This window comes from Bacillus rossius, chromosome 6 (assembly GCF_032445375.1).
Source record: "Bacillus rossius redtenbacheri isolate Brsri chromosome 6, Brsri_v3, whole genome shotgun sequence".
NCBI lineage: Eukaryota > Metazoa > Arthropoda > Insecta > Phasmatodea > Bacillidae > Bacillus > Bacillus rossius.
Genome location: NC_086334.1, coordinates 52,522,546 through 52,547,719, shown reverse-complemented (window position 1 = coordinate 52,547,719; position 25,174 = coordinate 52,522,546). Strand labels below are relative to the sequence as shown.

At 34.8% G+C, this 25,174-nt stretch overlaps 1 protein-coding gene and 1 long non-coding RNA gene across 3 annotated transcripts in view; one reads left to right on the top strand and one right to left on the bottom strand.

Annotated features, from left to right (window-relative positions):
• LOC134533186 (chromobox protein homolog 1-like) overlaps nucleotides 1–16,154 on the top strand; it is a 51,919-nt gene extending 35,765 nt beyond the window's left edge. The window contains exons 4-6 of the mRNA XM_063370553.1: nucleotides 97–268; nucleotides 7,475–7,572; nucleotides 13,839–16,154. Coding sequence (XP_063226623.1) covers nucleotides 97–268; nucleotides 7,475–7,572; nucleotides 13,839–13,995 — 427 coding nt within the window. The 3' untranslated portion in view covers nucleotides 13,996–16,154. The remainder of the gene's footprint in view (nucleotides 1–96; nucleotides 269–7,474; nucleotides 7,573–13,838) is intronic.
• On the bottom strand, nucleotides 476–13,442 carry LOC134533188 (uncharacterized). 2 transcript variants are annotated; one of them, XR_010075262.1, is made up of 2 exons: nucleotides 11,529–13,442; nucleotides 476–1,253 (listed from the first exon to the last, which is right to left on the bottom strand). It is a non-coding gene; the product is annotated as an uncharacterized LOC134533188 (long non-coding RNA). The 2 variants fall into 2 exon arrangements; XR_010075263.1 differs by having other exon boundaries at nucleotides 476–1,244.
• Nucleotides 16,155–25,174: the final 9,020 nt, after the last annotated feature.

The following is a 25,174-nucleotide window of genomic DNA, read 5'->3' as shown; positions in this document are numbered from 1 at the left end:
TAAAAACTTATCTTTTAATGATTAATGTGTTGTGGCAGTTGTGTTTGAACTCAGGATGTATAACTCTTTATGTTATTTTTTCATTTGCCATTGCAGTGAAGATAATACATGGGAGCCTGAAGAAAATTTAGACTGTCCAGATCTGATAGCAGAGTTTGAAGACAATCGCAAGAAGAAGGAGGCAATGAAGAAGGATGAGGCAAAGAAAAGGAAATCCACACCAGGAACTGATGAGAAGAAACCAGCTGCGAAGAAGAAACACGTTGAGGTTAGTTGCAACAACATTAATTATTAATATTATAAACTTGTATAAATTATTTTTTGAGTCTGCATTTGGTCAGAATGTAGGGGAGCTCTCCCTTAGAGTTATAAAAAATTACATAACTGTTATATTTTAAGAATTGGGCCTTAAGTAACTGTATTAATTTTAAATAAAACTTATATAAAACATTATTTATGATGAAAGAAAATGTAATTATAACAATGAACTTAAACTTTAATGTATAATATATTATCATACAAATCATGATAAAATAACATAGTCTATTTATCATGGAGTTAAGAAGTTTGTGTGTCTGTCTATGGATCTACACCCGTGTCTGTTTTGTCAATCAAGCTTTTTTAAAGACATAATTTAGTTTTCAGTTATGTATGCCATAGAAGCACTGTGGCATCCACACAAGCATTAATACAAAGTTAGTTTTAAGAAGCTTATGATGTCAATTTAAAATACATAGTCTGTTCACCGGTCATGAAAGTTACAAAAACCATCACAGAAATGAAGGTATGGACACTGATTCTCATTTATTTATCACAGTTTATTCTCCCCACTGGAACTGGGCTCAACAGTGGCTCTCTCTACTGCTTGTCTCTTACCGCGCACCTCTGTCCCAACACACTGCCTCGCGCTGCTCACTTGTCCGTCACACACAACACAGTCTTTATAGCTTGTCGCTTGTCGTCTGCCCTCACTCGCCCTCTTCACTACACTGCCTCGACTGCCTCGGAGGCACCCCTCAGCCTCCTCCTGGAATGGTCTTGTACCCCTTTGAATGTCACGTCATCAGGGTTGACTTGACACTCAGACAAATGGCTTTCTAGTTATTCCACTTCACGCAGGGAACGTGCTGAACCCTTGAGATGCGCCGAGGAGGGGGTAGTGAGGCGCAGATGCACGGCAGTAATGGAGCGTGCCCCACCCGGGGGCTGATGGGCCAGTTGGCTGTGGTCCCACCTCCAGTATACTGTTAACACTATGCTTTATTGTTAAAAATAGATCCAAATATACTCATGTAAAACCGTAATATAGGTAAGGTAAGATACAGTTTGTACAAGATGTATCATAATTCCTTAATCTTGCAAACATTGAAATAGTATTGAGAAAGAAAAAGTGATTTTTATTAACAAAGTTTTAAGGTAAGATGTTAAGTTGACCTATTTAGATATTTCTGTTGTGGAGTAATAACATTTTTGTATTAAAAAGTTAAATACGCCTGTTTTAAAGTGTTGGAAATTTTTTATTTCTTTTAAGATTCTGTTGCAGGTTATTGAATAGTTTCCCTCCTTTATGATGTACTCAATTCAATATGGTGGCATGGTTCACCAGTTTATGTGTACATTATGTTTATGCCTTGTATTGTGTGTGAATCAGTGAATTAGTTTTGTATAAAATATTTTTATTTTTGTAAACATACATATTATAGCACTGAATTGTACATGTGAACAGGGTACAGGTAGGATACTAAGATTTCTGAAAGTGGCTTACAATTATTCCTGTGAATGTTTTTTGTAATAAAAAAAATAGCATTTGGTTCTTGGCTGTTTGCTCCAAAGAAGATTATGGGATATGTAATGAAAGAATAAATAGATATATGTATAATAAGCAGCTTTTAAACATTTTACATTGCATTTTGTAGCAAGTTGTCTCCAAAGAGTCACGTAAGTTTCCATGTGTGCCATGATTTTTCTTGTTAATTAGATACAATTTCCAGGTTACAACCACTGACTGACATGCCACCTGAAATTTGAAACAAAAATCATTGTGAGCTACTTAATATTAAAAAATGTGATTTGTGATTTGCAGCAAAATATGTCACTTTTTTCGAAGTGGGTTTAATAGGCATAGCCTTCAAAAATCAAACTTAAAACTTGGTAAAATTAACATTACAAAAAATATTTGTGGAAATTCACCAAAATAGTCACAGAAACTTTTCAAATAGTTGTGGAAACTCACCAAAATATTAACGAATTTTCGTTGTAGGGGCTTAATTGACTTTCTGATATAGTATGCAAGTGCATGTTTGTTCCATTTGCAAAAAAATTCTTCACTTTGCAAAATTTATAATGGTAATGCAGTACTAAATTACAAATTGCACCATATAATATAGTTTAATTTCTGATAACGTAAAGGCAATATTGATACAGCATAAGCTGCCATTATAGTCACTCACAACAAAGTTTGTGCCTATTATTTTGTGGAGGATTATAGTTCAACCATTTCATTTTCAATTCAAAGGTTGCATGAAATAATAAAAAAAAAAGTTAATATTTTTTAAAAATGAAAATGCTTAGCAAATCAAATAAGGCTTTTAATGTCAACAAAAAACTAGAGCTCTTTAAATAAAGAAAGCAAATTACTTAACTTGATTTAGTTTTTTGACTGTCTCAACAAACAAATTGTGTGTCTTGTGAGCATAATACAAGTAATGTTGCAACTTTTTATGCTTGTAATGATGTCTTGGAGAAAGTTCACTTGGAATTGAACTAAGCCTTTGCTACCGTCTTGAGTCACTGGTGCAATGGTCAAGGTCCACATCCACAAAGCTAGCTCCTTCTGTGATGTTGCCGTTTCAATCCATGCAAGCTGTCAGAAAGCTTGGCAACTATTGCATTACCAGGTCTATAAGCTTTTAAATTAGGGATGGGGCGACCGAATCCAATATCCGCCGAATCCGCCGAATCCTAGGGATTCGAAGATTCGGTGGGTCTGATATAGGATTCGTCAAAGGGTTCGGTTTTTTACTATTTACGGAAAAAAAATACAGTAAAACTTGCTTACGAGGTTCCGCATGGTAGGTTTTTCCGTATAAAGCGTTTAAATTGCCCGAGGTCTCATCATTTACGCCATTAAATGTGTGATATAAAGTCTGTTAACATTTTTTCTGAAACTTCCTGTCTCAAATAACGGCTCACGTAAATATAAAGAAAAGACAAATGAACATCAACATACAAAGAAATATGGATGATGTACCATAACTACAGTACAAACCCAATAGTTATTTTAAGATAAATACCACAATAAGAACTAAAGATTCTTTGTAGAATACCATAATTACTACAGAAGCAAGATAGCTACCATATTTACACTATAGTTACCGTAACAACCGAGATGTATATTTACCGTGATAAGTAATGTATTATTTATTTATGACATATTAAATTAAAGAACATTGTTGAAAAAAAAAAGGATTTTAAACTTTGATATGTACGGTTGGCACACGTTGCTAAGAAATAATGCGATGTGAAAGAATGCAGTACTACTACGAAAAGTGAAAATGGTACTCATGGATTTTTAGGTTATGGCAGTCTCTTTCGTTTTTCAGTAATATCGGCCGAAAATTAACAAGCGTACTGTATCGGAAGTCGGCAGAAATGCCGATTAAACTAAATATTGGCAAAATCGGCTTCTTCAATACAGCTCTACATTTAATGACATGAGTAAACATATTTCAGACTTCAGGATATTGAAAAAGACTTTAATTTCCATGTAGGTTTAATTATGTGTGTATGTTTTTTTTGCAAGTGTAAATTGAATAAAGTAAAATGCTTTTATTTTTATTACTTTCAATTGATTAAACTTTAATGACCAGTTACAGATATTTATGACACTAATTTTGAGGTTAAGCAATTTTACTAAAGCATTCCAGCCAAGCAGGTTGCCAGCGAGAGAGGCTTCTCTTCTGCTGGAAACACTATCTCCAATCGTAGAGCTAATTTAACTCCTGAACGTGCAGAACAAATTATTGTTCTGCATGATAGATTAAAGAACAGAATTTATTAAGACTCTGTGACAATCTCTCTCAGAATTATTGTGCTGAAAAGTGGAAATGTTGAAACAATGTGAATGTACTTTTCAAACAACATGATTTTTGGTGCTAAGTTTGTTGAAGCTCAGTAAGGACTCCAGAAAAATTGACAAGGATGAAATTTTCCCAAGATATGTTACATTTACACAAACATATATGTACTTGGTTATGATAGTTGGATGATATCAGTTACTAATGAACCAATGGAAACAGGTAAGATTCAATGGGAAAAAAATGTTTTTTTTTTCTAGCAGTCCAAAATGTAAACACACACTGTAAATAGTTACCCAAAATTAATAAGCCCACTTCATTTTAATACTTTATTCAAACATTATACCAAGTTTAAGATAAAAATAATTTCCCAAAAGTGTAACTGTACCACAAAAGCTCGAGCTCGGCTCGAAGTAAAATTCTTAGGCTCGCAGACCTCTAGCTTATTTATAGAAAAAATCCTAACCGCTAATCTGTACTAAAACTGAAATTTCACAAAAAAAATTTTTTGTCTTTATATACACTTAGGCTATACCAGAAATGTACCAAACTACATGTGATAAAGTCAAGGGACTTTTAGTGCAAGCAGAATACATCTCACATTAGATATGTGGACATCATCTGTTAAAAGATTCGGGTTTGGGTTCGAGATTCGGCAATTCCAGTCGAGGATTTGAGTTAGGATTCGGATTCGAGGAAATCAGGATTCGCCCCATCCCTATTTTAAATTATAACTGAACTGTTAGAAATATCAGTATGTGATTGTTTTTAAAATTGTAACACAACATACTTTTACATCTGACCCTCAAAGTAATGCAGTTCAATTTGCGTGGTTTTGAAGTAACGACACCATTGAATTTGATCATGATTTGAAATACTGGCTTTATGGAATCAGATTCTCTCTTTCTCCTTTACCTGAATTTTTGTGCACACAGAATGGCATTGACACGTGCAAAATCAAACATAATGTAACAAATATTATATAACAAATTAAAAAATTCAGTTTATCCTTTTATTAATAGCTATTCACTTTATCGTTATCTATTTACTATGCAGAAATTTTTCTTATGCCTTTGTGTATTGAGCCAGTGTTTATATTTTGGCTTCCTGCAAGTCAGCACTCAGCAGCAACTCTGATTAGAAAGATCAAAAGGTTTTTAATTAAGTGTACCTTGCATCTACCATGCTGCTCTTGTGGAAAGTCATGTGCTCAGCAACTGAATGTTGTGGTTAGTAGACATGCATTTAGTTAACAACAGTGTCTGATATTATTTTAACAAGATCAATAATCTATAATCTCTCTTGTAAATAGAGAACATAGTGTTAATGCTTCTTTAATCATTATACGTTGAAACAGAGATGCTGTATTAGTATTATAATTATTTAGAATCTCAGAAATGTTAACATCTACTTAGTAAGGAAGTATTTATGCCAACCAATGTGGCCCGTAAATGCATTATTTTTTTATATTTGTTTTTAAAATACTATTCAAACATTTTAAAAAATGTAGTTAGACATATAATTAATACAGAAAAATGATTTTAATGAGAGCAGTGTCTAGATTAATGAAGATAGTAGACAGTCACACTTAAATGATTAAAAGATGTTCTATTAGAAGAAGAAAAAAACCATATTTGATAGTGCTCTATGTTTCAATTAGGGAATAACTGAGAGAGGTGCAGGTATAATAGTAACTATCATATTTATTGTGTCTTAAGAATTTGGCAGTAATTTGTTAAAAAACAGAGGCATGTGATTTAAAAATGTTTATTATTTTTAGTAGGCTGAAGTATCTGCGTTTTGAAATATCATGAAATATAACTTGTTAACTTATTGTATTTACCTGAATGGAAACAATATTTTCCAAGCTTATAGCATATAAATGCAACTTCGTCTTGCATTGGGGTATAAAGACTAGATTCTTATTGTTGATATTCTTTTCCTGCTTGCCACTTTAACACACCTATCCCTCACTTAACACGGCTTTAGATTGTGCGAATTCACTTAGCGCGATTTTAATTTTACTGCCCCAGTCTAAAATAGCACGTCTGTAAACTTCAGTTAGCACAAAATCTCGGCAGGCAAAAAAAAAGTCAAGCACGACGCCACGAAGTCTGTTTCAATTTTTGTGAACATGTGCTGTGGGATACATTTAGCCAAACAAGGGGGGGAAGAGAATCGTGCGCAGGTCTGTCTACGCCATCGGCTGTTGTACAAACATCAGCTGTGGCAAGTTAAATTGCGGCTATGGAGTGCAAAGGACCAAATGTTTTTTTACGTCCGCGCGTATGGTGCCGTGCCGTACCGTTGCCGCCTGGCCACAGACCGGGCCGTGAACTCAGTCTAGCCAGTGGCAGGGAATTCATTCAAAAAATGCAACGTCTGCCCATTCAGCTGCTGGTAACTGTACGTGCTTGATCACTCATAATGCATCGTGCTCAAGTATTTGAGACAAAACTATAAGTATTACGGCTTGTAGATTGTCATGAAGGCCACGCTTATGTTGGTTGCACTTTAGTTTTAAGCAAGTCAACTGTGCGCACAATCGTACAAAATAAGGACTCTTACCAAAAGTTTTTATAAGTCTGATGCTGTTGTTTGTACTAGCGGTAATAAATTTTTTTCATTAGATACCGGAACAGAAATGAACAGATGATTCACGTGGAAAAGGTTGTTAAATAAATGTTGCAATGAAAAGAAATTGGCTTGACTGGATTGGTGTGAACCAGGTTGTGATACGCGAATAAGCACTTTAATTTTTGAAAAATTAAATTATAATCATCCGGACAGTAATATCGGTTTTACTGTCAGTAAAGGATGGTTTTGAAACGTACGCGACGTGAGTTGAATGCTTCAGAATATGCAATTTCGAGTAACACAATCATTTTTAGGAACAAATTAGTCGTGCTAGGGATAGGTAAAAATGCTAAGCTGCATCGCAGACCATTTATTTCAGATACATAAACAATAACAGGGTTATAATTAAATGGTGAATCTTAACATAGTCATGGAATATTAACAATACATATAACCTGTATCAAGTGAAATGTTTTGTTTGAGCATATTCCCATATTTAAACACGTAAAAATGATTTTCTCATGATAAAAGAGGAAAATGTGTATTCGAGTCATCGTATATTTGGGTAAATATAGTATAGTTTATGTATCTGAAATAAATAGTCTGTGTTGTAACTTAGCATTAATTTAAGTGGAAAATAGGAAAGAAAAAAATACCAACAATAAGACTAGTCTTTATATCCCAAGTAAGATGAATTTGAATTTATATGCTGTAAGTTTGTAAAAAAAATCCTTGTTTTGGATTCGGGTGTATACTGTATATTAATTAATAACAATAATAACTGCTAGGCCTATATTGTAATATCATGTTGTTTTTTCCAGGAAGATAACAAGCCTAGAGGATTCGAGCGAGGCTTAGATCCTGAAAAAATAATTGGTGCTACAGATTCCAGTGGAGAGTTGATGTTCCTCATGAAATGGTTAGCAACAGTTTTCTTATTACTAAAATTCTTATTCACTGAATGTGAATAGTTAGTGCTGGTAACAGCTTAAGACTAAAGCAACTATGCACATGGGAACCTGGTTTGTGTAACTTGGTTCTCTAGCCCTTCCACTAATCAAATCGTCTAAGGGCCGGTTGCACCAATAACTGTTCGGATCTGAGATCGTAAGATCTTTGTTTCAGTGTGATCTCAAGTCGAATCTTAGATCCAGTGTATATGTGTTGCACCAAAGTGAACTTACGAGTTCAGACATTCGATCTCACGATCTAAGTTTAGGTTGGTAAAGATCGATTGTAAAATGAAAGCAAGTTTTCTATTGGCTACTGAATTCCGTCTAGTCACAGAGAATTTTCTTTAGCATGTTTGAAGTTCTTGCTGTAAATGTTGGCATCGTGATATTTACATACAAGCCTATTTGTTTACTGATTACAAACTTGTGGCAGGTTGCGAGTTGACTGTAGAGGTGTAAAAGTAACGAAAAAAAGCGTACCCGTATGTATTCGTTACTATAACAATTAGTACTCGTTACTATCGTATCGTTACGTTACTCGTTACTTCTGATATCGCATAACAAGCTATGTTATGTTGCAGCAACGAATCGAGTCGTATTGCATACGCGTACAGTATGACGTCGCGTAAATAATAATAACTAGAATATAAACAATTAACAATATTTGATCATTAACAGTTTTTGTTAACCAAGAAACAATTAAATCTGATTAGAGTGGTTTTATTATATTATCTCTTTTAAGATAAAAAAACCGTGAAAATACGCGATAATAAAAAAACAAAAACATACATATTTCTAATTTGTAAAAAATACTTTCTTATAAATAGTAAAAAAACTTGGACGACGAATTCCCAAATTATACTTTACTTAATAAACAAACATCGTTCTTTGTAACGTAAATTCGTCGAATATGCGCGCGCATGCGTAAAACATACGAAAAATGCGAGTAACGAGATGCCGCCGTGTGTAAGGTTTCGTTACGTACTCGTTACTAGATGGCGCACCCGTTACTCAGTACCGAATACATACGGTTTGCTACAGCTCTAGTTGACTGGGTTACATGACGATGGAAAAGAAAATTTCAGTATCTAAATAAAGTTTTTTTCTCTGAAAAAGAAAAAAATCATCCTTGTCGATTTGGTGCAAGAAAGACAGGATATTTTAGAGTATAAGAGAACTGATGGCGTGTTTTGTAAGCAGAAGGAAGAAGCTTGGCAAGAATTGGCATTATATTTTAAATAACATTATTATGACAATTACCGTACTTCGGGCATACCTAAAAACATATCGGCCTAAATTTCCTGTAAACTATTGTAACCCATCAAAATATCAATTGTAAACAAACCAGTATCTATGCAAACACGACTACAAAACACAACAAACCAACGAAAAATACACAAGATCTCGGATCCAACTGCTCTGAACCATCAATTTCGGTGGTTCAAACAGAGGTTCACCTCAATCCTCTGTTAGAAGGTGAACTCGAATGGTGCAATCCGTTTGTGTGACTATCCTGGTTCATTACCTCGTATGATCTCGGATCGACCAGCGATCTTCAATGGTGCAACCGGCCCTAAGAGTAGTAACTATGTATGGGTGTTGGTCAAAAACGTTTGTGAGTAACTGCAGGGTTTTTTACAGACAGGGAAAACTTAGGGAATTGAAAAGATGTATTTAAAACCTTAAAAAAAAAAAAAAAAAAAAGCAGGAATATTGACAATAATATAGTTACAAATGGTATCATTAATTTTACCATACTATGTAGTAACATAATGTCTTAAAACTGTTATGTGTTTGTGTTAATTTGTGTGCTGTTAATTATCTGAATCTGATTTTTAGTAATATTAATTAAACTTTTTAGAATGCCAATGTTGGTTACATCATGCCAAAGAAAGTGAAAACAGTGTAAACTCTATATGTATTGTGCAGGAAACCATTTAATAGTCAATTCTGCACTTTGTTTATTTTGTTGAAGTGTATTTTTATAATAATGTGTATCGTAATATATCTGTTAGCTTGCCAATGCACCTATTAGACAGGGAAAAAAATGTTTTGGATGGGAAGGAGAAAATTCAGGGAAATTGGCTGTGTGGGAACCATGAATTATATCTTCCATCTTTTTAGAAAACTTTGTTCGCTTGCCATTGAAGTGGGTGGCGGTCGCGTGTGTGCAGCAAGAACAAACCATTGTTCACAATATAGGTCACCTTGTGACCTGAGTGTTGTGATATCCACATACTTTGTCACGCACGCTACCAAGAGGGTCATGCACTCAGCTGCCCGAAACAAACCTATCTACACTCGGTCCCGCAAATCCTGAGTCCTCCCTTGAGCATGCTATGGGAGATTACACAAGTTACCAAACTCATTAATCTTGAAGAGTGTCCAACAATAAAATAATTTAAAAATATTAGGGGTGTGCGGGAATAGGTTTTTGTACTGCGGGAAATTTTCGGGAAACGGGACGGGATCGGGAAAAATTTAAAAAAAAAAAAAAAGCAAATTTTTAATTCTAATATGAGAAGATGGCCATTTAAAAGTTTCTTGCAAAGTTAGTTGTTTTTTGCTGCTATTTCTTTTGTCTGCTTCACTTGCCCTTTTTTCGGCGGCGACTTTGTATTTTTTAGCATCCTCAAATTCTTTTTTTATAGAGGGATGTTTATTGAGATGTCTTAGTAATCCAGACGTGCTACCATGCTCGCATCTCAAAAATTTTCCACACGAGACACACTTTGCCAGGGATTTACTGTCTGCCAGACGTTCTAAATACTTCCAAACACCTTTAGGTTTACAAGTAACAGGCTGATCGGTTGCGAACTCCATTATTTGTAGGCTGCTAGTTTGTTTTAATATACAACGGCATCGAAAATAGGAACATATACTTTGCACAAACCTTAATAACGTAACGTAACGACAAAGCCCGCCAAACTAAACAGTAAACAACTATTTTTTTTCTCCCAAAGCAAAATCATAGATATTTAGATACTCGTGAGCAGTGGTGTAAAACTACGTGATTTCATATTTTTCAAAGTGCCAATACAGTTCTCTATTCGCCACTGTTATCAAGTAATGAGAACGGTTACGCTTCGTTATGTAACGCAAGCCTAGTATTTCTCATATCTTTGGCGAAAAGATGCGCATATTTTGTTTGTGTCTAAGGACACACGGTGGTTTTAGGTTAAGTATTCGATGGTGACGGCAATAACGTTATATAACTGACTATTCACGTAACTTGCAAATTTGTACCCTTGAAGAAATATATTTATGAGCGCATACAATATTTAAGGTACTCCATGCACGTTTTTTATATTCCAATTAGATATGTGTAAACGATTATCATAATTCACTGCACACCACAGCTGTCGCTACGATCGGCATAAGTTTAAAAGATGTTTTGCGTTTAAATAGTACGGAAACCCTTCAAAAATGTACGAATCCATAAAAAAATATTGTTGTAAAAACAGTTTGAATTGATAGAAAACATGTTCACATGATTAGTAAACATTTGTAAATTTTTAAACAATTTCCCGAAAAATTCGGGTGTAATAAAATTCCCGCCCGGCATTTCGGGAAGCCTATTTTCCCGACTTTTTTCCCGAAGCGTCGGGATCCCACACACCCATAAAAAATATATATATACCAGCTAATGTTTATAATTTTTTTCTGAAATATATTGGATTTATTTACAACTTTTGTTTTGATCATGGCCATCGTAGGAAACACTATTGTCTTAACGTTGGCATTTACCACTTAATCCACAATCCGCATAAACCTGTACAACCGTTAAAAAAATTTGACACACACTTTTTATACCAGGTATATAGGCAACTTTAGTAACAATTGCTATAAAAATGTGTAAAAATTAAGTGCCAGGTAAATACAAATAGCATAAAAATATTATTTTCTGAAACACAATACTCACCCTAACAGGAATATGTAACAAAGTAAAAACTAAATCATCTAAAAATGGGTTATTAAAAAAATATTAAACTATCAATTGGAAATACTATCACTAATTGGAGAGCACTTAAAAATGTTCTTTTGGCATTTCATAATCATCTCGAAAGTTCATGTCCGTTTACTTACACGCTTGCCCATGTAACTATTCAGCACACATTCAGTTAGTACTTAAATCTTGATCATTTCTTTAAAGTTATGTATATTCTCCAACTTGATTTTACCATCCACGAACACAGCAATTTCGTAGGCAAGAAGGAAAAATTCACATTGTATTAACCGTTTCTCTTTTCCTCACGATATCATATAAAATTTATCAGCAGCCAACAACATGAATGAACTATACGTCCGTCACAATATCATAGCTGCCAACCATTACGGATTGTCCGTAATTATTACGGTGTAGTGACATATATTACTGAATTACGGGTCGGTAAGAAAGTATTACGGATTTTTTTTACAAAAACCACAAAAAGCCGGTTAAGTGATATTTGTTTACTATAGAACGATATCGGTGACGCTGTGAGTACGATAGTTATCGCTGTCGATATCTTGCAATAGTAGCGCTGTTGCGGCGATTTTTTCAAGCAGTCTTGGCGTCCTTTTCGAGTTAACTGTAAACATGGCCGTTATGTTTGGATTGCGTGGGCTACGCGTCACTTATTTTACCGTTTAAGAGTGGCATTGAAAATACAATGAAGCGTGATGCTGTGCGGAGTGAAAGTACTAGCAAAAGAACACCTTTATTACAAAAATACCGGGACATTTATGCAAGTGAATGGCCGTGTTTTTCACGTTCATCTGTGTCTGAGAATCACTTATTCTGCAACGTCTGTAATAGTGATTTTTCGGTTGCCCACGGAAGTAGAGACGACTGCCGAAGACATTTTGATTGCAAGAAACACCGAGATTATGCGAAAGTGAAATCAGACAATAAATCAATTTCGTCTTTTTTTGTAAACAGTGACGATACGGATGTTACGAATGCAGAGTTGTTGTTCACAAAAAACATTTTCCCCAAAAACAGTTGCAGGCTGGAAAACATGCAACGAAACATCTGACTTAAAGAGTTTAATGTTAGTTTAAAGTGTATGACACAGACAACATTGACGTTTTATGTAAAGAGTGCATTTCTTCATTTCAAAATGCTGTAGGCCTATGCTGAAAAATGTAGCTTAATGTATGTTCTGTAGTGTTGTTATTAACAAGGGTGTTGGGGATGGCGTGGCAACCCCCCCCCCCCCCCCCTCATCTAACCACACCGAATCCTGGATATGCCTCCGAGTGATTACTGATGACTGGCATGAAAGGTTGGCAGTTATGCAATATTAGGTTGAACCGCAATTTTTACTTTATCAGTTCATAGCAAAAATCGTGCTATAGTGCTATAGTTTGTTACTGTCCAATTCAAAAGCACAGCAAGTCTGTAACACTATAGATCGTCTTCCTACTTTGCAAGTTTTCGCCCTCAATGGCTTACAGCTATTCATGTATCGACAACCTTACTTTCTTTGGCGACACTGAAGACCAGTGGCGTGCAATGAAACTCATAGTAGGAGTTTCACGCCGCCCTCGCTGGGCTCAGGCAGCTCAGTTTCTCGTTGTCGGCGAAACACAAGTCCTCATGTCGTCTGTCGTTCTCGCTGCACACCGCCGACCACCGTTCTTTCGTGCTCAGCTCTTCTCTGGACTCACTCTGAAAACAACCAAAAAAGAGATTGGCAAGCCTAAATGAAAACTAGAAAATTAACACTGGAAATTATTTTAAACTACTAAACTTACTTAACCTATTAAAAATAACAGAACTAAAATAAAAATTAGTTAATATTACAAGAACATTTTATTAAAACTAAATAAAGCAACAATCTTAATTGAGGTAGCTAACCTATGGGGAAAACAATTACCAGGTAACTGGTTACAACTTTTATTACAATTTGTTTCTTATATGACCAAGCTATGAGAAATGGCCTGTGATGAACATATGGGAAATAGTAATAATTATTACTATTAGTAGTAATAACTTTTCACAAATTGAATTACATATAACATGCCCAAACACCAAACCTGAACACAGGTGCAGGTGTTTCCTTTATAAGTTCAGGACAAGTCCCGCCTCTGGTCACGTGCCACGACAGGGCTCGGGAGCCTGTCTAGTTTCCTCCTGCAGCAGCATTGGTCCAGGGTTGGACCTCCTGCGCTCACGGTGAGATGAGCCATCCTCGACACCGGCAGTATTGGTGGCCAGGGGTGGTGACGCGGTGCCTGGTGTGCGCAGGAAGGGCACGGACGAGGCGGACCTGGTGCCGGCGCGCCAGGCCAACGTCAAGTGCCCGCAGGTGGTGATCGGCTTCTACGAGGAGCGCCTCACCTGGCACACGTCCAGCCACGACGAGGACGACGGGGGCGTGGCCGCGGCCAAGGGAGCCGCCTGAGCGCCCCCGCTCGGTCCGTCCGTCTCACCGTCTGGATTTCCAACGAATGCTGCCAAACACGTTCGGCTCCAGCCTGCGTTTCATTGAATGGTTTTCCAAAAAAAAAAGTGTTTGTTTTGATTTTGGCAGGGGTGTTTTTGTTGCTGTCTTTTAAGTCTCAAAAGCATTCTGATTTTTTTTTTTAAAGGTGTGTAACGTGCTCGTGGTGCCAAATTAGATTTTTTTTTAATACACTGTTATTTTAACTTACTTTCCATCTTGCCTTGCATGTCTTTAAGTACAATATACCATTTTTAATTTATTTTTTTAATCTTCAAAACATTTAGATTCACATAATTATGTACGTATGTAATCTGATTAAATTATATTTTTGTTTGTTCAATAGTTTGTTTGTAATGATGTTAAGAAACAAAAATACTAATGGTTTTTTATTTTAACTTTGGAATATTACAATTTCAATGTAAGTTTTTGAAATCAAAATATTTCATTCTGCCAGAAGTCCAGATTAATTTTTATTTTGGTGATTTATTAAATGGTAATTAATATTTTGTAAAAAATAGTGGTACATATATATTGTGCTTTGTAAAAATTATTGATCAGTATTTTCGTATCAGATTATAACAATATGTAAATGTTTTCTTACTTAATTACAAAAGGTAGCAATAACAGAAGAAAATTTCGCTGTATATTTTTTTCATTATATTTTATTGTTACAGCTATTATATTCTAATTGTAGGCTCTTGTATTGTTTCACAGCGTTATTAATGTTCTCAGGATATGTTTGGAAAATTTTTACAATGTAGCATTTAACATCCTATTTGATTGAGGAATGTAAGTCTCTAGTCTCTCCCCGCACTAAGTGTTACAGTTGTAACTGCTAAAGAATGTTAATGTAAGAGCACTTGATTGAAACTTAGAATGGATAAGGAACAGCCCATTTCTCATTTGTAGTACTAACTACATGTTATTCATGAAAGTTTTTTTTATGTATAGACAGTACTTAATTGCAAGTACCAGATTTTAAAAATGCCCAGTGTTCTGTATTTGGTGGTTGAGAAACTAGACTTTCTCATTTCTCTCATGTGATATTTATTTTTACCATTAGATAGCGTAGTCTTTCAACAATTAATTTGTAAGAACTGTAGTATAGTTACAATACACAAAGCAAGCAGTAGTTGTGTGTTTTTAGTAATGTAATGTGTATTTGTTTGTCATGCCATTTCCTGAATCTGTAAAATTTGATAGTCAGGAAAACAAGAATATTTTTTTATTGAATCAGAAAGTCTAGAATGATTTTTTTAGTAGTGGTAATATAAGATGATTATTATTTTTCATCTTCTAGTGTACCGAAATGTTAATAAATATTTTTTCAGTTCATGACAAGAGCGTATACATTTCTAAACAAGTAGGAAGTGGGGAAAATTTCATTTTTCGTAACTCAGCCTCTTTCATGGAGGGGGAGGGTCCATGATGTCATACAATAAAAAACCATCAAAAGGAAAAAACAATATTTTCTTTTAAAAAAAATTGAACGATAGTTCATTAAGAATAATTACAAATTTTCTCTAACTACAGCTCCTTGCTGTATTTCTACTTTAGGGACCTTGTCCCTTTCCCTCCTGGATACGCCCATGATTGCTGTACATACATACTGTAATATGAACAAAAATTTGTAATATTGCATATTAATCCTTTTTTTAAGTCACCTTCAACTTGTTGAGCCCTTGAAGAACTGGGTCCCTTACAATTTACAATTAGTGTTGGGTCTGGCAGATTCCATCTATTTGAGTGGTATTGAATGATTCAAGAGTCCAATGTTTTTTGAATTGAAGCTGGTCATTTCTTCCCCTGTAGCACAATATTTGGATTTTTAGTTATAATAAGGGCATCAAACTATTTATCAATATTTTACATTCAAATATTGTGCAGATACTGCACTAATTAGCCAAAATTGCACTAATCTGCCAATAACCCTCTAATTGGTTGATACCCCACTAATTTGACTAATCATGATTTTAAAATTGTTTTTTATGTAATCAGTAATCCCAATTATGAGAATTGAACTGGAATCAGAATTGAATTTTTGGATTGACCCAACACTAATTTTGTTTCCAATATTCACCCACGTACTCAACAGCCAAGTGAAGTATATTACTGTATTACCCGCGTATGAGTCCTATATTTTATGCCGAGTTTTAGTGTAAAAAAAATGTACTGCGGCCGTCCTAATGCGTATGTTGGGTTTAAAAAAAAATAATATTTTACTGTGGATGAATGTGTGCATAAATAGGTTAACCTATGTTGGTTTTTAATGAATATAACTCTACATTAAAGTATAAGTAGTTTAATCAAAATATCTCAGCAGTCATGTGAAGTTCCGTGAACAGCACAGTTAATGTGTGTGTGCTGTGTAGCCGCCCAACCGGTCGTGACACCGGCTAGTGACGCACCTGCGTTGCGACGGTGAGACGAGGAGAGGAGAGGAGGGGGAAATCTAAACATAAACCAGCCAGAGAGGGAGCAAGAGAGTGCATGTGTGTGCAGGAGACCATGTGGCAGTTTTGACGGTTTTCCCTCCCTCTCTTAGTAAATGTCCCAAGAACTGGCACCTACACAATTAAATATTAAAGTGTCTATCTTGACAGGTGTCCATGATGAAACTGTGCCCAATCATTATGGTTTTTGAATGAGATTTCCCACACTTTCAACTGAACATACCATGACAAAACTGCAACCATCGCTGATATTTTATAAGATCACCTTTTATATTCCTCCAGCCTCGTGGGTAAATTGCATGCTAGTTTTTATAGATGGAACTAACAGTGGAGGAAAGGGAAACAAGGGTATAACAAATAGCAGTCTTCTCCCTTGTCATTATTTTCAAACTAGAAAGAACAAATTCCAGCCTTCGAACTTTGAAAAAAAAAAAATTTGTGCAAGTATCTCCTAGGCAATCGAATCATTTCATATTGCAAAATTCAGGAACCCAAGTTTTACCATATTTACTTGTGAATAGTGCTTAATTATCAATAAAATTTTATTTTTAAATTTTGTGATGAAAACAAGACACCTAATTTAGTTGTTTGAAATTTTAATTTCCGTTCATAACACTGAAAGTTTTTGACAAAAGTGCCTCTGTTTTGTCTATAAAAAAATCCTCTAATTATGTATAATGTAATTGTCTTGTAATTATAGACATTTAAAACCATTATAAAGATGCACTATATGTGTAAACTATGTTCTGTATCAAGAAAGCGTAAGTATTATCAGTCTGCCTTGAATTAAGTTCTTATTCTGGCTCATATTTGTTGATTATCCTGCTTTTTTCCCCCTCTCAGATTTGGAGGCATTTGTTTTACATATATTATGGCCTCAATTAAAACCACAATAAAATTATGGGATGTTTTCCATCAAAGTTGTACTCCACAGCCATAATCTTCAACTTTTGAAATGCCATAAATGGCTTTTGTAACACAAGCCAGCAACTTTTCATCGACTTGTAGTGTAATTTTCCTAGCCAAGACATTTTTAGTTAATTCCTTGAATCAATGTTTTACGATTATACATTCATAATAAAAAAAATGTGGAGAACTACATGTGCTTAAAAAAATCTAGATTGTTAGTTTAATAGAAATTTTTTTTGCATGATTAAAACAACACAATATTTTTGTGTGTGTTGCTTTAAAGAATTTTGTTATTTTTAATATTCCCCATGGTTTTATTTATTTTTTTATTTATGTGAGTTCTATGAGAGTTCTGATAAAAAAGTTAATTACATGTGATTTAGCCAATTTTTTAAATATTTCATTTGACTAAAATATAAAATTAAGTATCCAGCTCTACTTGTCCTTTTTTGGAAATCACTACCAAATGAATGACCGCATGGCAGGGTAAGCGACAGGATACCAGCAGTGGAGAGAGGTTTCTACAGGCTATAGCAGCAACCATCATAATCCATCTGTGCAGATTGTTCAGAACCTTTCCGTTTTCATTTATTTAACCTTCAGAAATATTGCTTTTTTACTGGAAGTAATTATTACATACATTTTTTTCCCCATAAAACTAAACTTAGGATTAGTGACTTGGTGTTAAGTATGTTTGCTTGTATTAATTTTGATGACGCTGATAATCAAAAACCTACAGAAATCATAACCATTTAAGAAACTTATGTTCTTAGGTGTCTTGTAATGTAAACATTCAGTTATAATTTTGTCAAGCAAAGTAGGCAAATAGTTTTATTTATTGAATATTGTGTAGTTTTAAGGCATCCTTATTTTTTCTTTGTGCTTTCAAAAGTAAGATGTTTAGGTCAGGCTGGTAAGATGAGATTTCTTTGTTATTGTAGTATTTTTAATGCATTTAATAAAGGAGATTTGAAATTGTGTAGTTAAGTCAGGAAATGTAAATTTTTTATTACAATTGTGTGGATACCTTGCAATGACCTTGTTGACTTTTGTGTATAATACTGTATGATGTTGATGCTGTTCTATGTGTATATATATATTTATGCATAAATTAATTTGTTTAATAAAGTAATTATAACTTTATAATAACATCTTTTTAATTTAATTTTAAGTTTGCATGAAATAATTTCAAAGTAGTGCTTTGCAATATATATATTTTTTATAAATTGTTGGGAATATTGTCTGCCGAAGCAATGAAAGTTTTTATGTATAAGTAGGTTTTTTTTAGGCTTTGCAAAACTCGTAAACAAATTTAAAAAATATTTTACACTAATCTAAGAAGCATTTTTTTTTTGTTGTGACTTTTCAAGCTTGGAAAATGGGGTGCATCTTAACGATCTGTCATCTTAGTTTTACCAAATTTATTGACTTCTGATTGCAAATTAAAGTTTTTGAAGTTTGAAAATTCTATGCAGCTTGCTGTACCAAATACAAGCTTACAATATTTAAAAAAAAAATTGGTTGTCTATAAAATCGGTTTACGGACGATAGTTTAACGTGACAACGTCATAAAACATTGATGTGATTGCATACTTTATGAATGAAATTGAATCATTTTTATTTTAATAATAAAATAATAAATACTTGAAATTATACTAGTAATCAGATTTTTAAAATGCAAGAATAATTAACCTTTATTGCCGAAATTGTTGTAATAAGCAATGAAAACCACATTAACTTTTCACTTTATAAACAGTCGAGTGGAAGAGAGATAGATGTGGCGCAAGCGTACAATGAGCGTAACGGGACACAGTGTAACGGAACAATGTGTGAAACGGAACAATGTGTGAAAAGGAACACAGCGTAATGGAACAATGTGCGTAATGGGACACTTTTTCGTGCGTGCAGCCGATATTTATCGATTTATTAGACGTCACGTCAAAAATTATCAGTATTTGTAAAGTTACAAATAAATGGTGTTGCCATCCAACTGGGAAAATAGATGATCCATGAATGAAAAACAAAAGAGCCTTCTCGGTTTTCTGTGTGCATCCACTGCCTTCCTCTCTAGAGGCAGCTGGGTGAGGGGTGGGAACCAACTGTGGTGCTTGACTCATTCTTACAAGATCACAATGTTATTACTCGGTAATTTATTTGTTCACTCATTCGGTAACCTAATCAAGTCCCAGCTTTTTTAATACTGCTGTCCAAACAATATTATGTCCTGCGTGGTTTCGTGTATTTTTTTTATTTTTTAATGTTATGGTGTAACTGAAACTGAAATATGTTTGTTTATTGTTTAACTCAAAATGCTTACAAACGTCTTTCAGACATGCATAAATTTAAAGAAGGCATGGCTGAAGAAAATGTTATGAACAAAGGCTTGTTTATGGCACAGCAAAAAAAATAACCAATATTTTACTGATCTTTAGTATCCATTTCGCTTAAGAACATTGAAACCGAAGTGAAAAGTTGCTATTGTGCATGAGTAAGAAAAGTAATAAACTCACTTTTTGTTGGCACATGTTTTACTGCAAACAAAAGTTTTATTTTCATCATTGTTTCTAGTCAGCCATTTTTTCTTAACCTTGATATTTTGATACCGTATCTTTTTCAGGAAAATTTGTCATTTACTTTTCGTGTATATTAAAATTTTTCAAATTATATTCGACGTTATCTTCAGACTTATTCTTTGACTTAAAAATAAGCAAACCATTCAGAGCAGAGCCTTTTTTCCATATGTAATTGTATACCTACCTTTCTCAGTGGATTTTATGATGCAATTTCCGTATTTGAGTGCTGACAAATTATGGTCTAATAATATTTACATTTTTGGTCGCGATAGCAGCACCCTTTCCAAACAGTTCGTCCAGGCTTTCCAACAAAAATGTTTTGCTTTAATTCTACATTTTTCCTGCAGAAACCTAGCCACAAATTTCTCAAGTTTCTCCAGAAACTTCATTTAGAGAATAATTCTCCAGGATTATTCTCAGTCTACTTCAATTAACTTTCCTGTGCTCTGTTTATTCAGGGTTGGTACAGTTAAGGAAAACATGGAAAAGTTAGGGAATTACATGTACTCCGGAAAAGTCTGGAAATCATAACAAACACACTATCTCCCATACTGTTAAAATATACATTTGTTGTGTAGTTTATGTTGTTCCTGTAATTTTTAATCAGGTCACATCACAAATACACCAGAGGATAGCTTTTAACAAACTACACCGGACATTATTGGAATATTTACAAAAAAATAATGTAACATGTATGAGGCTAAGATGATTTATTGAGAAATTTAAATTTGTACTACTATATTATTCACACATTGTTTTATATTTAACAAATAACACTGATCAACATTTGGAATTCATCTTTGGAATTCTTTTCTTGATCAAAATAGCTAAACTACTGTAATTTTGGGTCGAGAAAAACAAATATGTTAGCTCTAGTTGTTAAAATATGCTAATTTCAAGTAGAAATACTAAACATACACTTCAAAAATTTTTCCTTTCTGAAAATGGCTAAACTACCTGAATTTTGGATTGAGAATGTGACATTAGATTCTGGTTTTATAGCTTCACTAACTTCAAACATCTCTTTGCAAGTTGCTTGTACTTTTCTGGGTCGTCTCTTTATCGTCCAATAGTAGTCCACAAGCATAGAAGTGTTTCATTTTCCCTTGCTCATTGCTTGCACTCTTTTTCTGAGACTTCTCTTGTCACTGTCTAATAGTAGTCGCAAACATAGAAGTGTTCTATTTTTCCCCTTATACCTTAGTTCCATTTGAGAAATGTCCAGATGTAATATATCTCCATGTTCTTCGTCACTTACAGCACCGCAATTATCAGGAAAGAAGTCCAGGTGATAATGTAGGAAATGGAGTTTAAGTGACATGTTGCAGCGTAATTCTTTTTTTAGTAGAAAGATTATTCAAAATTGCAATGTATTTGTAAACTCTTGGATTTCCCAAGAAGCCATTCACAACATCTTTAAATGCTTTCCATGCTGCTTTTTCATGGCCTTTGAGAACTTGATCAAAGTTTTCATCTTTAAGAAAATGATGACTGCGGGCCAATAAAGATACCTTCTTTAACTTTAGCATGACTGATCGGTGGAAATAGTCCTCTGAGGTACTGAAAAGCTTCTCTGCCCTGTTCCATCCCCTTTAAAAATTTCTTCATTAATCCAACTTGTGTGTAGAGGCGGCAAAAGAATTTGGCTTTCTCTACCAGAGAATCATGTTGGACATATTTCCTCTCCAATGTAGAGGTTTTCCCTTGGGAACCAGTCCTTTACTTTGTAGTGAGATGACCTAGCCAGACTGTCCCACTGACAACAGGAAACAGCAGTACTTTGTGTATCCCAACGGCATGCCCAGCAATTCAAGAATCCACAATCTGCCACTGAGGGTCGATGTACTTAATTGCTGTCGGAAGTGATTTCATATTTCCACAGGTTTCTTTCCCATGGACAGCATGGCCTGTAGGAACTGAAGGGGAGAATGAGCCTTGATGCCGGAACCTATTCAGTGTCGTCAGTTAGCTCCAAGTGTCTAAATCACTTAGTTCAGACGGGCTAAACCTTTGTGGCTTACTGGCCAGTTCATTTCCAAGCACAAAATCAGTTTCCTTTGAAGATGAAAGATTAAGTGATTTCTCCCTGCCACAGTCTTTGTTCACATCTGACTGCTGAGTGTACTCCTCCGGAGGGAGTGGCAGAGGCCGACCGTCTCCATGTGGTAGGTACTCTGGTCGATGTTGGGGATTTTGGGGTATTCTGCAGTCCACTTTTTTTTTTCTGGACATGCCATGCTGAAGGGGTTTAGCAATTGATCATGTGATTTGAAGGCTCTCTCCAAATCACTGGGACAGCAAACGGCATTGAACTAACTTTATTGTTTAACAATCCATGTAGGTTCACAGCATATGCATTGCAAATTGTATATGATGCCCGGGACTTGGTCAGATCTCCTGATGGCATCCCAAAATGGTGATATGCTGTCTTCTATGATTGAAGTAATTCAATGGGATGGTTAAACAATAAAGTTTGTTCAATGCCGTTTGTTGTCCCAGTGATTTGGAGAGAGCCTTCAAATCACATGAATGATTGCTATTTCTGGATGATTAACCCCCCTTCAGCATGGCATGTCCACTACCTGAAACAAACTATACAGAGCGAATGTCACAAAACATTAGCAAGCATAATTGATGATTCCTGCATTCAGATGTGCCAACACAATCTCCAGGTATAAAATTTAGTAAAATTTATCCTTATAACTTGAATGGGCTGTATCTGAGAACCAAGTGCTAACAAAGTGGAAGCATGATTTTATTATGTATTTTTATTAGGGAAGGGCCATGTTGCCAGGGATAAACACACCATAATGTAAGGAATAATACTACTGAGTTTCAAGTCTGTAGGACATTCACTTGAAAAATGGGAAATTTTGATTTTAAAGTCCCATTGATTGCACAATCTCAGTGATTCAAGGCTATGCATCAGCAAAACCAGGACGCCAATCTTAAGCTTTATTTTGAGGGAAGGCAGGTAACTCCTAGGCAAGACATGATGGACGCACTGAACAATAGCGAATTACAAATTCAAGGCAACACCATCTATTGATGACATTCTAAACTTATAGCACCTTTAGTTCGCTAGCAGCCGCGAGCTTAACTAAGCTGATGGGTTTCACCAAGGCAAAGGATAGGAAGTTGCCAGACCTTACTATACGACTGTGTGGCAGACATAGAGAAATGTAAAAAATGCACTGTTTGTGTGTCTATGATCTAACTGCTACAATATTCTAATATTAAACTGAATTTAGCGCTTTTTCACTCTCTTAGGATGGAATTTCATAATTATATTTAGTCTATGTCGCTCACTGACCCATAATTTATGCAAATAATATTGATATGTTGGCTGTGTGAAAGAAGGACCAACTGACAAACACTTGAGTATTTTTTAAAAAAATTTACTTCCAACATTTCGCAAAAAAAATAAGATAGTGTTCCACCAAAACTATCAAAACAATAGCATTTAATTACCTTCTCTCCCTTAAAACTACGTTCAATTTTTAATGAAGAAAAACTTGAGACAGTAATGCATACATGTTATCATAACGGACATCTAAACAATCTATGGCCTATAATTTGATTTTACAAAAATACTTGAGAATTCCGTAAACCATTACAAAATACCAGGATACACTACTAGTGGACTTCAACGATATGTAGCATAGAAAACCTTGGCCATTGATAACTATCATCAAAATTCCCTTCAAAGGTTCAAAACCTCTAGGGAGTGTAGATTCCTTCCCCCTTCCCCTTAAATTTTATCTTGATGGCTTTGTCTTCAAATGTCCATCAACAAAGCTTTCTGCTAATTCCCTCAACAAGATTCATCCACAACCTGCCAGTCTTTTTAAATTATGCAGCCCGACTTCAACACATCATGCAATCACCAGTAGTCCTAAAGTCCTTTGGCTAGCATGTACATAGTGCTGCTTTGCACAAAACTTGCTTGACGTGGTTGGCTCACTTATCGATATGTGTAACAAGCATCTATGCTATCAATACGCAAACTCTTAAAAAAGGTAGTGTTTTGAAACCACTGGCTCATTTGATGCTCGCTGACCTGCAATGGTTTATCAGCTAATAACTTGAGGACCTCAAAGCAAGGTGGTGTAGTGGTAAAATATCTGTGTGAGGACCCTGACTTGAAACCTTGTACAAACATCCTGATTTTGGCTTGTGGTATATGTAAATGCTGGGCTGGCTCCTTACTGTAAGCTAATGCCGATTTATTACCAAGTATCCCCGAGTTGTATTTTATCAAACAACTCTGTTCACAAAATGCAAGCTACGTAATTACCAATTTCTCAAAATTAAAAACTTGAGATCTACAAATAAAAAAAAAAAAACAATAAGAGCTTTATTCACTTGAATGTAATAAAACATATGTGTATCACTATATGTAGCTAAATATAGATCTTACAAACATATGTAGAACCAAGTTAAGATTTTGGTCTTTCCTGTACTTGCTAAGCAGTTGGTGGAGCTGGAAAACTTTACTGAAAGTCAAAACTTTGGAGTACATAATGGTTGATTTAACAAACAAAAAAATGGGGTGTTGCTGTGTCATGGACACGGCCGTGTGTTGTACGTGAATACGTATACTTAACAGGTAATATTATCTGTAAAAAATATAAACTACGCTATTTTATCGATGTTATGTTTGAACACATATATAGGTCGACATATGTTTTTGATTATATATATTTTTTATTTTAACACCAACTATATTCACAGTAACTATTTTGCACTAATGTTTTATACATGCAATTGATCGATTTTGACGAGAACTGACGATTGAAACTCAAACGTCGTAGCTTCTCAGAGTCAAAAGTTATACTAAATGGAAATCTCGAAACACAGCAAAATGACCTCAAACTGGTGGCGCTTCGCCCTCCACTGCGCGCGATGCGTCACAGTCCTCACTTAGCGTAACAAATTCTTTGATTCTTTAGCTATTCAGTGGTGTAATTAAAGTTTGGATGGAGATGATAGATATGTAGTTGCAACACCAAACTGTATTCCCCCGATTTTGTTATTCGTTTTTTGAATTGCTTCCCACTATGGAAGCAATTTTAAAGACATATTCATGTCAAAAAAAAAAAAATTCTTGCAGAACTTCTTTAAGCTAAACTTTTGACTCCACTACAATTAAATCCTATACATTCAACAATAAGTGCTCATTAGTTTTGTTAACAATTAAGT